Source organism: Eretmochelys imbricata, chromosome 10, assembly GCF_965152235.1.
Source record: "Eretmochelys imbricata isolate rEreImb1 chromosome 10, rEreImb1.hap1, whole genome shotgun sequence".
Lineage (NCBI taxonomy): Eukaryota > Metazoa > Chordata > Testudines > Cheloniidae > Eretmochelys > Eretmochelys imbricata.
Window position 1 is genome coordinate 17,713,902 of NC_135581.1, and position 14,084 is coordinate 17,727,985.

Genomic DNA, 14,084 nt, shown 5'->3' on the forward strand with positions numbered 1-14,084 from the left:
TGACTACTTGCTTGAGTGAACAAAACATTTATTCCACTCAGTTTTGATAATTTCTTTACAGACTTCATTAGAGAAAAATTAACAGACATATACATGACATTTTTATTCTTGAACTGGACCACCACCAATCCTGGTAATACTGAAGTTACTTGCAGCTAATATTTTAATGCATGTACGTTTCTATTTGCAGTGTGCATCTGTTTACTTACATTTTAAGAACTCAAAAAACTGCTCTACCATAGCCCTGCTCACCATAGTCATGCGCCCTACTGATCTTTCCCTGGCACACAAGAATTTCCTTAGATTTTCTTTCTATTAAAAATTTCACAAGAGTCCCCGTACATGCACAGTGAGTCTGTGCTGCTAGAACCTCTCCAGTCTCTTTGGAGGTTTCAGATTAAAAATGGCTGAATATTTAAAACACACCCCACAAACCCATGCATGCTCTTGTAAAATTTTCTTTGGATTATTTTTCAGTTGAGTTTTCCTCCTTTCATGTTTATGTTCCACCAAGATATAGCAAGCGCCTTTATTGGCATGATTGTTTAATTTCTGTTCAGTGGCCTTTCATTTTTCTTTTTTTAAAATCTCTCTAATCTAATTATATACACAACAATTTTCAATAGAACAATACAAAGAGGAAAGACTCTGGTTATGGCAGAAAATGGTGATTTTGAGCAAGCAGATCATTTAAAAAAATGTTTTATATAACAAGAAAATGAATACCTTTTCTGGTATATGCTATATGAAAATGTCTAAGCACATACTCCTATATCATTCATTATCAAGTAGGAGGTATAAGGCTTTTGCCTCCAACGAGGCAACTTTCATCTATGGAGGATCATTTTGGTCATTCTATAGCAAACTTCAGAAAAACTTGGTTTACTACAGGGCCTTACTCAACGTTTAGTGGAATAAAAATACAGAAACGTATCCTGTCATTTTATCATAAATGATGCACAAGTTAGGGGAATAATCAAAAAACTAAGGTGCAGATGAAAGACAGTGGCCTATTTTCTAAAAATGAAATTTCTAACTAAAGGTAACTTTCCAACTTGGAAAAAGGCTGACTACAGAAAATGTTATCTCACCATTAGTACTACTGCCCGAGGTTTCATTCTTGTTACAATAAACAGATCCTATGGGGCATCTTCGGTCTTGCAACCTCCACTTCTCTTGTTCTTCTGTTCCATCTGTTAAAACATATGGGTTGTTCTCTTTCTGTGAACTATCAATATCCAAATCAAGCCTACGTTTCACTTTTTCAAGACCATTTTCTACAAACTGTTCATTTCCAGAAGAAACATTTGGAGTATCCATCTGCTGATGCTTATTCTGGCTTTGTATCAGTAATGGAGATGGATTTTCTACATCATAAGATTTATTGAGTTCCACGGGTGAATTACTTTCAGTGTTTTCTAATAAACTATCTGGCTTGAGTCCATTCATAGTTACGAGCTTTTGAGTCACCATTGACTGACTGACTGCATATAACTCATGCAATTTTGGAGTTGCAGTACAAGTGGTACTGTCCATTTTGTATGGCCTTCTACCTTCCAGCTTTCCCTCCATTATGGAAGACACCATCATTCCTTTGCTCTCTAGTTGACTAATGGAATGCTGACACATGTGATTTGAAGTCTCTGAAGAATTCGTGTTGACAACATGAGCTTTGCTAGAACAAACTGCAGTGAAGTCAGCAGTGAATTTTGGCACAGGTTCAGATGCATTGGTTTGATCAGTGGCATCTTGTATGATCAAGTCAATTGCTCTTCCCTTGTTTATAGGGCTTAATTCATAGGCATTCACAGGGTTATTGATAACTATGTGTCCCATTGATGAAGGTCTTGGACGTCTTCGGTGCATTTTAGGGCTCATACTTGGCTCCGGGCTGGGTAATTTGGCATAAGAACCTGTAAGGCTTCTGACAATACTACTGTCATTATCAAAGGTAGAGGTGTTTTTAAACTCTTCATCTGAATCCGAATCCAAAACTGGGGGTGTTCCAGCTCTGGTAGGTATATCCACTTTAGAAAAACTGGGTAAAGCTGATGTACGCGTGCTATTTACTTGGGCAGAGGCACCTTGAAGAAGAATATTTGATTTATTAAGACTTAGTTTATCAAGTGTCAGAGGAGTACAGTTCCTGCCTGTAAACCTCGCTCTCTCTTTCCCAGAGAGATTTGTTTTAACTGCATCATTTTCTTTATCTGAAAGACTTTCATTAATACTTCTTTTTGAATTACTTCTTAAGCTACGTCTGGTTTGCTCTCTCTCTATATACTCCCTAGACTTTTTCAGAAGATTTTGAAGACTCATTACATAAGGATCAGGTACTTCCTCACCATCTGGTGGCACCTCTGTATGCTCTTGGTTTACATGTGCATTTGAAGTAGTCATATTTTGTGTTTTATCAGGAGATGTAACCTTCGGACAAGAAATATTTTCTGAGAGGTTGCTCTCACTTTGTTCAGGAGGAATATATTCTTCTGTGCCTCTAACTGAGTCTATTCCACTTGATGTAATCTGGATAGCTGGCACAATTTCCAATGTTTTTTCAAGATCTGTAGTACCACTGCATGTAATAGAACTTGACAAATTGATATTTGATAGCATTGTGAAGCCATCTGAGGCTTTTGATTCTGAATTAGAGTGACCACTCTCAGGCTCCCACTGATCCAAATCACTCATACCAGACACCTTTCTGACCTGCAAAGACAAACGGAAAGTTATTATGTCAATTCAGTGTAATAAAGCCCTTCTGTTTTCTAATTAAGAGTAAGTACATATGCCTTCTGATCTATAAAGTTAGATTGCTGTCACTTTAATAGAACATGAATTTTCCAACTTGAACAGAATGGAACTATGGCAACCACACTAATCTACGATGCAGAAGATGACCTTTCCAACTGGCAAAGGTAATTTGAGGAGAATGCAACATAACTATATTTTAATATTTGGCTTAGTCAGAAGTTTTTATCATCATCAGACCACCACCTATGATAAAATTATATTAAAAGAAAAATGGATATTTAAACATATATTCTTTAAGTAATATTGTGGCTGCCAATTGTCCTGAACATTTACGTAACGTACTATTAAAGAACAATGTATCATTGGCGTTTATTCAGACATGTAATTCAAATAACTTCAGCATTAACATTAAATATACTTCAACTCAGATCCACCCACTGCCAATTAAGAGAAGCATTATGCAAAAGAGTACATACATAATTCTCAATGACATTTCTGGACATACAAGAAAACTTTTTTGGTTTTCCTTATTATGTAACCAGAGCTAAGAAATATCAACTTTTCTGTGGCAAGCAACTAACAAAAAAAAAAAAAAATGTGCACAGCCCATTCAGTGTTTGTATACTTGTATAAATTCATAGTCCTTTTTAGGTATAGGTAACAGTGCACCTATTGACAATAGGCACATTTAAACTAAAGAATAAAAGGTTGCCCAAGTTGTATCAACGTAAGTGCCCACTAACCGCAGGAGGTCTAGAAGAAAGCAAACCATGATTTTTGTTTTAGAGTAGCAGCCATGTTAGTCTGTATTCACAAAAAGAAAAGTAGTACTTGTGGCACCTTAGAGACTAACAAATTTATCTGAGCATAAGCTTTCATGAGCTACACTAAGGTGCCACAAATACTCCTTTTCTTTTCGCATTATTTTTGTATTCTTAACATATGCTCCTGGTCTGCCTTTCAAATCCCAAGTTAGGTGATAGTTTCCATGCACACAGTAGTAAACAATACAAGAAGCTCAATAGATTACATTTGCCACCTCAGTAATAAAACTTAAGCCCAATGCAAACTGTGTTCATTTAGCTGGTAGGTTAGTTCAAGGGCTTTATTACATCCTACTAAAAAACCCAAACTACACTGTTTTAAGAAACCTATTTAAAAAAAAAAAATTTAAAGCAGGGGTTCTCAAGCTTTTTCTTTCTGAGGTCCCCCCAACATGCTATAAAAACTCCACGGCCCACAACTACTGGTTTTTTGCATGTAAGAGCCAGGGCCAGCATTAGGGGTAGCAAGCAGGGCAGTTGCCAAGAGTCCCACACCACAGAGAACCTTACGAAGCTAAGTTGCTCAGGCTTTGGCTTCAGCCCTGGGTGGCAGGGCTTGGGTCACTGGGCTTCAGTCCCATGTGGTGGGGCTTTGGCGCCTTTGGCCCCAACAAGTCTAATGTCAGCCCTGCTTGTTGGCCCCCCTGAAACCTGCTCATGGCCCCCCAGGGGGCTCCAGACCCCTGGTTGAGAACCACTGATTTAAAGTATCTACCTGTCTAACCCTTGAGAAAAGTCCCATCATTGCACAAGAAAAAATTACTACAATATAAATTTTGAAGCATACACCAGCACTGTTATTTATTTTGCAAAATTAGTCACTAGCCTACAGTTTCAGGCGGAAAAAAGGGTAATGTCACTAGTTAACAGTTTTTATAGTAGTGACCAGTCTGAAGGAAATCTATCTAGCTATTTTAAATGGTGTTATGAAAACAACAGCTGTACCACAAAAACTAGCTCATTTCTACAAAAACCAAATTGAGCACTGACCACAACTGAAAACTTAACAACATTATTTAAAACTATTACATGTATTCACTGTAATTGTTCACCAGGTCATACAATATAAATTACTAGCAAATGTTGGTCTAAAGAGGGTAAACTGCTAGTAACCGCAAGTTTATATTAGGGAACTTACGAGCCTTCAGTGACCCTTGGTATGTGTATGAAAATATCTACAACAACTAATTAAAAAAACCTTGCATCAAACTTGCCTGCACGTTTTCCAGGATCTCCTGAACACGATTCAGTAAAGCTCTTTTCCTGGAATTCTGCTTCCAGATCTCTATCTCAATTGCTTTTTGTTTATCTTGATGCATTTCCTTTTTTCTCTCAAGACTCAGCTGAAAAACAAAGTATCAGTGACTTCTTTTCTTTATCAAAAAGAAAATTAAATGTAAAAAAATATTAAAAAAAAAAACTTGATACGTTATGGCTGTAATTCCCTACTGCTCCAGCTCCACCAGCAGTAGCTGTAGTGTCAAGGATCAGTTAAACGACAGCAGTAAAGAATGCCTATGCCCTTTTTACACTATAATTTACACCACTGCTACATGTTAGAATTCGGTCTATGAAATACACTAGGGTAGATGTGGTGCAAGACAGGTATAGCGGGAGTGGACTATTGTAGAAAGGAGGGTATTATTGAGTGGGGAAGGGCAGCCTTTAGAGAAGAAAGACCAGTGGATATAGCAGGAAGGGAAGAAAAAAAGGAGTCCATCGAGCAGGCATTCCCCAAGTCATAGGCACCACAATCTAATTTGTTCAAATGACAAAATCCTCTTGTACTACTATATTGCATGATAATCCCCCTATCCCACCACCCTTATTTTGGTTTTGAACCTCAACATTACCGACAACTACTTGTCTCCTGTACTACTTGTCTCCTGTACTACTCAAGGTTGGTCATATTTTATCGAGACAGAAATAACTAAACAAAAATGGTTGTCCTCTTCTTTTTTAATAGAAATGCCTAACTGACAAGGAAATCTTACCAGAGGTGAAAGCACAGGAATGCCATAGAATTGAATAAGTGAGATATTCTTCTGAGCAGATGAAGAGGTTTCCCTTTGAATTGACTCTCCTTGGATCCTGGCAAGATGCTTTTCACAGAACTCCTCATAGTCCTCCATCTTAATATTGTACTGCACATAGAGAAAATATTACTGACAAGAACACAAAATACAGCAATATACATGACAATCTTGGCTTACAGAATTAGAAAATAAATTGTTCTCTAAAATGTGTTATGTTTCTGTCTCTGCCACCAGAAACAAAAAAGAACCAATACTTATTCTTCTCTAATCTGTGCTACTGTCAACCCCAAATTAAATTGTTCCTAAGAGACTGCTGTCTCATAAAGGGCTTGATTCCCATTGATTTCAGTGGGAGCAGGACTGGGACCTTAAGTTGTTAAAGAGGCTGAGATACCAAGTTACTGGTAACTCTTGTTACTCTATACAGTTCTCCCTTGACAGAGCCATTCTTTACAACCTTGGCAGTGAAACATCAGAAAAACTAGTACTAAAAATATGATGGTGGCAATGCTGTTATTCGCAAAAAGAAATGGAGTACTTGTGGCACCTTAGAGACTAACCAATTTATTTGAGCATGAGCTTTCGTGAGCTACAGCTCACTTCATCAGATGCATACTGTGGAAACTGCAGCAGACTTTATATATACACAGAGAATATGAAACAATACCTCCTCCCACCCCACTGTCCTGCTGGTAATAGCTTATCTAAAGTAATCGTCAGGTTAGGCCATTTCCAGCACAAATCCAGGTTTTCTCACCCTCCACCCCCACACACAAATTCACTCTCCTGCTGGTGATAGCCCATCCAAAGTGACAACTCTTTACACAATGTGCATGATAATGAAGTTAGGCCATTTCCTGCACAAATCCAGGTTCTCTCACTCCCTCACCCCCCTCCAAAAACCCACCCCCATACACACACAGACTCACTCTCCTGCTGGTAATAGCTCATCCAAACTGATCACTCTCCAAGTTTAAATCCAAGTTAAACCAGAACATCTGGGAGGGGGGGTAGGAAAAAACAAGAGGAAATAGGCTACCTTGCATAATGACTTAGCCACTCCCAGTCTCTATTTAAGCCTAAATTAATAGTATCCAATTTGCAAATGAATTCCAATTCAGCAGTTTCTCGCTGGAGTCTGGATTTGAAGTTTTTTTGTTTTAAGATAGCGACCTTCATGTCTGTGATTGCGTGACCAGAGAGATTGAAGTGTTCTCCGACTGGTTTATGAATGTTATAATTCTTGACATCTGATTTGTGTCCATTTATTCTTTTACGTAGAGACTGTCCAGTTTGACCAATGTACATGGCAGAGGGGCATTGCTGGCACATGATGGCATAAATCACATTGGTGGATGTGCAGGTGAACGAGCCTCTGATAGTGTGGCTGATGTTATTAGGCCCTGTGATGGTGTCCCCTGAATAGATATGTGGGCACAATTGGCAACGGGCTTTGTTGCAAGGATAAGTTCCTGGGTTAGTGGTTCTGTTGTGTGGTATGTGGTTGTTGGTGAGTATTTGCTTTAGGTTGCGGGGCTGTCTGTAGGCAAGGACTGGCCTGTCTCCCAAGATTTGTGAGAGTGTTGGGTCATCCTTTAGGATAGGTTGTAGATCCTTAATAATGCGTTGGAGGGGTTTTAGTTGGGGGCTGAAGGTGACGGCTAGTGGCGTTCTGTTATTTTCTTTGTTAGGCCTGTCCTGTAGTAGGCAACTTCTGGGAACTCTTCTGGCTCTATCAATCTGTTTCTTTACTTCCGCAGGTGGGTACTGTAGTTGTAAGAAAGCTTGACAGAGATCTTGTAGGTGTTTGTCTCTGTCTGAGGGGTTGGAGCAAATGCGGTTGTATCGCAGAGCTTGGCTGTAGACGATGGATCGTGTGGTGTGGTCAGGGTGAAAGCTGGAGGCATGCAGGTAGGAATAGCGGTCAGTAGGTTTCCGGTATAGGGTGGTGTTTATGTGACCATTGTTTATTAGCACTGTAGTGTCCAGGAAGTGGATCTCTTGTGTGGACTGGACCAGGCTGAGGTTGATGGTGGGATGGAAATTGTTGAAATCATGGTGGAATTCCTCAAGGGCTTCTTTTCCATGGGTCCAGATGATGAAGATGTCATCAATATAGCGCAAGTAGAGTAGGGGCTTTAGGGGACGAGAGCTGAGGAAGCGTTGTTCTAAATCAGCCATAAAAATGTTGGCATACTGTGGGGCCATGCGGGTACCCATAGCAGTGCCGCTGATCTGAAGGTATACATTGTCCCCAAATGTGAAATAGTTATGGGTAAGGACAAAGTCACAAAGTTCAGCCACCAGGTTAGCCATGACATTATCGGGGATAGTGTTCCTGACGGCTTGTAGTCCATCTTTGTGTGGAATGTTGGTGTAGAGGGCTTCTACATCCATAGTGGCCAGGATGGTGTTATCAGGAAGATCACCGATGGATTGAAGTTTCCTCAGGAAGTCAGTGGTGTCTCGAAGGTAGCTGGGAGTGCTGGTAGCGTAGGGCCTGAGGAGGGAGTCTACATAGCCAGACAATCCTGCTGTCAGGGTGCCAATGCCTGAAATGATGGGGCGCCCAGGAGTTCCAGGTTTATGGATCTTGGGTAGTAGATAGAATATCCCAGGTCGGGGTTCCAGGGGTGTGTCTGTGCGGATTTGATCTTGTGCTTTTTCAGGAAGTTTCTTGAGCATATGCTGTAGTTGCTTTTGGTAACCTTCAGTGGGATCATAGGGTAATGGCTTGTAGAAACTCGTGTTGGAGAGCTGCCAAGCAGCCTCTTGTTCATATTCCGACCTATTCATGATGACAACAGCACCTCCTTTGTCAGCCTTTTTGATTATGATGTCAGAGTTGTTTCTGAGGCTGTGGATGGCATTGCGTTCCGCATGGCTGAGGTTATGGGGCAAGTGATGCTGCTTTTCCACAATTTCAACCTGGATTTGTGCTGGAAATGGCCTAACCTGACGATTACTTTAGATAAGCTATTACCAGCAGGACAGTGGGGTGGGAGGAGGTATTGTTTCATATTCTCTGTGTATATATAAAGTCTGCTGCAGTTTCCACAGTATGCATCTGATGAAGTGAGCTGTAGCTCACGAAAGCTCATGCTCAAATAAATTGGTTAGTCTCTAAGGTGCCACAAGTACTCCATTTCTTTTTGCGAATACAGACTAACACGGCTGTTACTCTGAATGCTGTTATTGTTACTTGTGAAGAAAAAAAAAGCATGCATTTGATTGAGAGTAAACTGGGAAAACAAACTAACACTGTAAACATGGTTAGCCTCAAACTAGCTTTGCTATAGGAAGGTAAGTTTTTTTTAAACTAACAGTTTAGAAAATAAACAAAACTATATTGTTTGTGCCCTCAATGCGTCTAAGATGAATGCAGTGCTATTGTTTTACAAAAAGTACATCCTCCCTTGAATGCTGTTTTGGCCGAGGAAAGAAATAGGCAGCTCAATATAAATGTTCATGATGTAATCACAAGAATAGATGGTTCCTTCGATTATGATGTACCATAATAGAGATTTGCAATACAGAACGCACTGTTATAAAGAAACCACTTAAGTTAGCAATAGAAGGCAAACACATATGTTTGCAGGTGCTGTAATTAATCAAACACCTGAAACAACCATTTCTAATACAGGTGATTGAGAAGCACTAGCAAGAACCAAAAGGCAAATAATTATGTGCCCTGACATGTACATAATGAACCAGTACAGTTATTCCATTGGTGAATCCTGAGGACATCATAAAGCCATGAAAATTAGAGCCTGAAAGATTTGTACGTCTCCTGAATCCCATGACAGATTTTTGCAAGTTTTAAATCTATGTACCTTATTTAACAAAGCACATGGTTAAACAAATAAATCAATGACATATTCCCCCAAAGACATATCTCCACCAATGCCCAAAATCCTCCTTCCAATCCCCTCATTATGTTCTCACAAATATAAAATATGGTTATTACAAAATCCCCACAGATTACTAGAATCCTAAAATGGAATTATAACCAAGATGTACAAGTTACTCCAGTTTCCTAATGGTAATGCTATTAGAATCATTACTGGAATTACAGCTTTACTACAGAGGGCAGGGTACAAATCAAAGTGTTTTGTTAGATCTTCTATACAATAATTTGTGCAATTCTGAGACTGCAAAGAGGAAAGGTACACCAAAGTTAGGAAGCTGTGAGCAGAAGTAGTGTGTCACATTACCGTGAGTTACTTATGATGCAAACCACCTACAACTACATATATAAGGCGAAAAATACATTCCTGGGTTGATAAATTATTAACCTGCTCGGCTTGAGTCCACGAGCTCAGAACCAAGGAAGAGAAGAAAATTCTGCTACAAACTACCAGAATTGCTTGTTCCCTATTTTTACAGAACTCCCTTTCTTCCACAATAGAAATTCACTGCACTTCTGTACTAAGTGATTGAACCACTGCTGTCAAAATGCCCCAGTCTGAAATATGTGGACTTTTCAACCAAAGCCCTCAAATTATTAAGTGTGCAGAGAAGAAATTAAGATCTGAGTCACTGAATCTGTGATGGAGAATCCAAAAGCAACCATTCTACAAGTAGTGCTAAAAACTTCTCAGCCAAGAAAAAAAATATTCTCAGCTGGTAACTAGTCTTGAGTGTTATTTGTTTTCAGGATTGTTGGGGTCAGGAAGTTATTTGGGGCCAGCTGTCTATCACCTCATCTCCCTTTTATCTGATCAGGTCTCATTATGGCAATGATAACCCCAATGCCTATGTTAAATTTCAGGCTCTTTTGCAAATTGGATAGAAACCGGAAATTCCCTACAAATCATAAAACTGGTTCCACTCAAAACCACCACCAACAATGCTGATATGGTGGCAACCCCCATCCAGATTAAAAATTCACAGCCAAGCAAGCAACTCAAAGGGAGAGGCAGGACTAGCATGCTTTGTGTTTTTCTCACTCTGGTTCCTGCCTTCTTCCAAAATGCCCCTCCCTTAAATTTCAAACGGCCTCCTAATTTCCTCGCAGCCCCTATCCCCTCTTCATCCAAACGCCTCCTAAAAGGCTTGCTCTTTCTGTGAAGTCCACCAGCATTAACCCATATGACTCAAATGCCTTCTCCACCCATCCCCAACACCCACTCAGCCCCTCCCCCCAACTAAAACGTTCCCTCTGAGCCTTGTCTCAGCTACAGCTGCCTTTCAGAACGCAAACTCCGTGGGACTGGGACTCTTCATCGTATACCGCGCCGAGCACATCCCTGACACCAAGTCCCGCAAGGGGGCAGCCTTCAGCGGCTGAGGTGGGGGGAGAACCGCGTCAGTTTTCGCCTCCTCCTGAGAGTGCGGAGACAGCAGCGGCCCCTCACGCGCCGGGGTACAAGCGGAGCTGTCGGGGCAGAGCCCCCGCCCCCACCACATAACGCTGGAGCATTTTAAACCCGGGGTGACGATCCCCCGCGCCAAACACCCCCCGCCTCCTCACTCGGGCTGCCCCGCCCCCGTTCTGGCGGGTCCCCTGAGGCAGGTGGCGGCCGCGGCCCCTCAGGTTCAGGTTGGAGGAGGAGGCCCGGAATCACTCGCACCCCTCGGAACGGCGTCCCAGTCCCCGCGCCAGGGCAGACTCCGCCCACAGCCCGGTACCTGCTCCGAGGCCCCCAAGGAGCGTGGATACGGGGCGGGCGGGCCCAGCGCACCCAGGTTCCCTGCACAGAGCACGCCGCGACTCTCCCCGCCAGAGAGCAGCTGGCTCCTGGCAACCGCAAACCTCGCCGCACCCCGCCCTTCTCGCCAGCCCTTCCCACCCCCCTGCCAGAGCTTCCGCCTGGAGGCGACTAACCGAGCTGTTCAGCTAAGTGACCCAAGCCGGATACTACAAATCCCAGCATACAATGCTTTCCCGCGCCCACTTCCTCACGCAATCTGACACGGAGAGTTGCATGCTGGGAATAGTAGTCTTATTGGGCTTTAGCCTGCTTGCCTCGTTCTGGACCAGGGGTGGGCAAACTGTGGTCCCGGAGACGTATCCGGCCCTTCAGACGTTTTAATCCGGCCCTCGAGCTTCCTCCGGGGAGCAGGGTCGGGGGCTTGCTCCATGCAGCTCCTAGAAGCAGGGGCAGGTCCCTGCTCTGGCTCCTACACGTGGGGCAGCCAGGGGGATCCACACGCTGTCCCCACCCCAAGTGCCGCCCCTGCAGCTCCCGTTGGCCAGCAAACAGGTCCAATGGGAGCTGCAGGGGCGGTGCCCGCGCAGATCCACCTGGCTGTGCCTCCCCGTAGGAGCCAGAGAGGGTGCATGCCACTGTTTCTGGGAGCTGCTTGAGGTAAGCGCCATCCAGAGCCTGCATCCCTAACCCCCTGCCTCAGCCCTGATCCCTCTCCTGCCCTTCAAACCCCTCGGTCCCACCCTCCTGCATCCCAGGGCCTGCACCCCCAGCAGAGCCCTCATCCCCCCCACCTGCACTCCAGCCCAGAGCCCCCTCCTGCACCCTGAACTCCTCATTCTGGCCCAAACCTAAAGCCCTCACCCCCTCCTGCACTCCAACCCCCAATTTCATGAGCATTCATGGCCCACCATACAATTTCCATACCCAGATGTGGCCCTCAAGCCAAAAAGTTTGCCCACCACTGCTATGGAGCATTGCATGCAAGGATCTGTAGTTTTGGGTGGGACGGGGTGGAGGCTGTGCTGTGCTTCTGACTTAAATGTGAAGGTGACTCCCATTTTATATCAGGTGTAGGGAGTCTTGTTTCCTATGCTGTTATTCCCAGAATCACCCAGATTCATAGGTGCTGGAACTAGGGGTGTGGGGCATGCCACCGCAGCCCCTGACTTGAAGTTCCATCATATACAAGGTTTGAAGTGTGGGTCAATGGCTCTCAGCACCCCCACTATGCAAATTGTTCCAGCACCCCTGGGCTGATTTTCAATGGAATCTGTGCAAAGGTCCTAATAACACTTCAAGGGTCCTGAAATCATCACCATCTTTCACAGCATCACAGTAAAGTTCAAGTAGGGTGTCACCATAGTGCATTTGAGAGGAGATGATATTTTGATAGACATGGTGTTAACATGTCAATGCAGCCTTCAGACAGAGACATCATTCACACTCCAGTTTTACCCTTTCACACAAGTCATCAGGCCCTCAGACTTTCTCTAAAATGTCATCACTTCTGTCTGTTCTGCAGCCCTGGGTACAGCCAGCTGCTAAAGTGTTTAGCAAGCAGGCATGAGGCAGGTGGGTTTGAAAAACACACAACTGCTGCACTAGCTCAGCTAAGTCTGCTTAGGTTTGTAGAAACATTGGGGGAGGTAAGCATAGAGGCTAATAGTTATCATTAGTAGCAAGAGCCTTACATTAAGTACTACTTTAACTCTCTGAGGCTGCTTTTTTAAATCTTAAAATAACACAGAACTTGTCAAAAAAAATTTAAATACTTTTCTGAACCACTTAATTAATCATAAATTATTTCAGTCCTATATGTGTCTGGCTGGTTTTGTCAGGATACAGCCAGCATTATGACCAACTCTAGGCAGATTACGTTGTGGCTTCAATGAGCCAGGCATTACTTGAACTAATACCTGAGCTATTCCCAACATCTGTTGATGCAGGAGAAGATGAAAACTCATGACAAAGTCAGTCATAGTCCAAGAAAAACTGTATCAGTGTCTGCAGCATCACTGCAAAACACCTGCATCACCCCAGTTACTAAATGCAGAATTATTATAGGCACTGGATTGCCAAAGTTACAAAATCCAAGTATACCAACCACAATATATTTTTCCTAGAATAAACTAAATTGATGGCCAAACCCTGAGAATACTAGCCAGACATCCATAAATGGCTAATTAAATGGAATTTTATCATGACTCTTCAAAGGCACAAATAGGAATTATTCCATCTCTCAAGATTGTTGTTTCTCTTAAAGCTACACCTGCGGAAATCAAATGATTGTATGATAATCTCATCTTTTAAGTATAAAAAGTAAGCTTTTAGCCCTCACAATAGTAGAGGAAAGTTTGAAAACATGAACAGGGTGCCCCCCTACAGATGCAGGAAACAGAAGGCAAAAAGAAGCCAAAGTGCATTTTTTATCACGATTTTAAGTTGTTCTGGTGTTTTCTTTTGGCATGCTTGACTTATGATTTATTGAACATTAGGAGTTGGCTGCAAGATTCCCCCTTTGAACATCCCCCGCTAGACACTTCCAGGAGAGTCTGAGCAGACTCACGGTCTCTCAGTGCTGGTGCGATCACACAAGCCACCATCAGACAGTGCCACGTCTCTCCCCCAGATTCTGTCAGACTGTGTTTGAGGATTGGCTGACGGATATAGGTGTGGCGAGCGCTGGATGGTGATTGGCTGGCGATTGCCAATGGCTGCTGTTGACCGGCGGACGGCGGAGATCCGTTGGCGGTTGATTGGTGGTTGGAAATCGATTGCCGGATGCTGATTGGCTGGTCGGTAGCAGTGAGGGTGAT

The 14,084-nt window shown here is 42.8% G+C and overlaps 1 protein-coding gene across 7 annotated transcripts in view; it reads right to left on the bottom strand.

Annotated features, from left to right (window-relative positions):
- CCP110 (centriolar coiled-coil protein 110) overlaps window positions 1-11,351 on the bottom strand; it is a 28,147-nt gene extending 16,796 nt beyond the window's left edge. For all 7 annotated transcript variants that reach the window (XR_013347265.1, XM_077827732.1, XM_077827730.1 and 4 more), the window contains exons 1-4: window positions 11,246-11,351; window positions 5,573-5,722; window positions 4,793-4,921; window positions 1,092-2,709 (exon numbers count right to left, since the gene is read on the bottom strand). Coding sequence is in view for 6 of the 7 variants with exons in the window: in XM_077827732.1 (XP_077683858.1) it covers window positions 1,092-2,709; window positions 4,793-4,921; window positions 5,573-5,710 (1,885 nt within the window). In the remaining variant the exon portion in view is untranslated. The remainder of the gene's footprint in view (window positions 1-1,091; window positions 2,710-4,792; window positions 4,922-5,572; window positions 5,723-11,245) is intronic.
- Window positions 11,352-14,084: the final 2,733 nt, after the last annotated feature.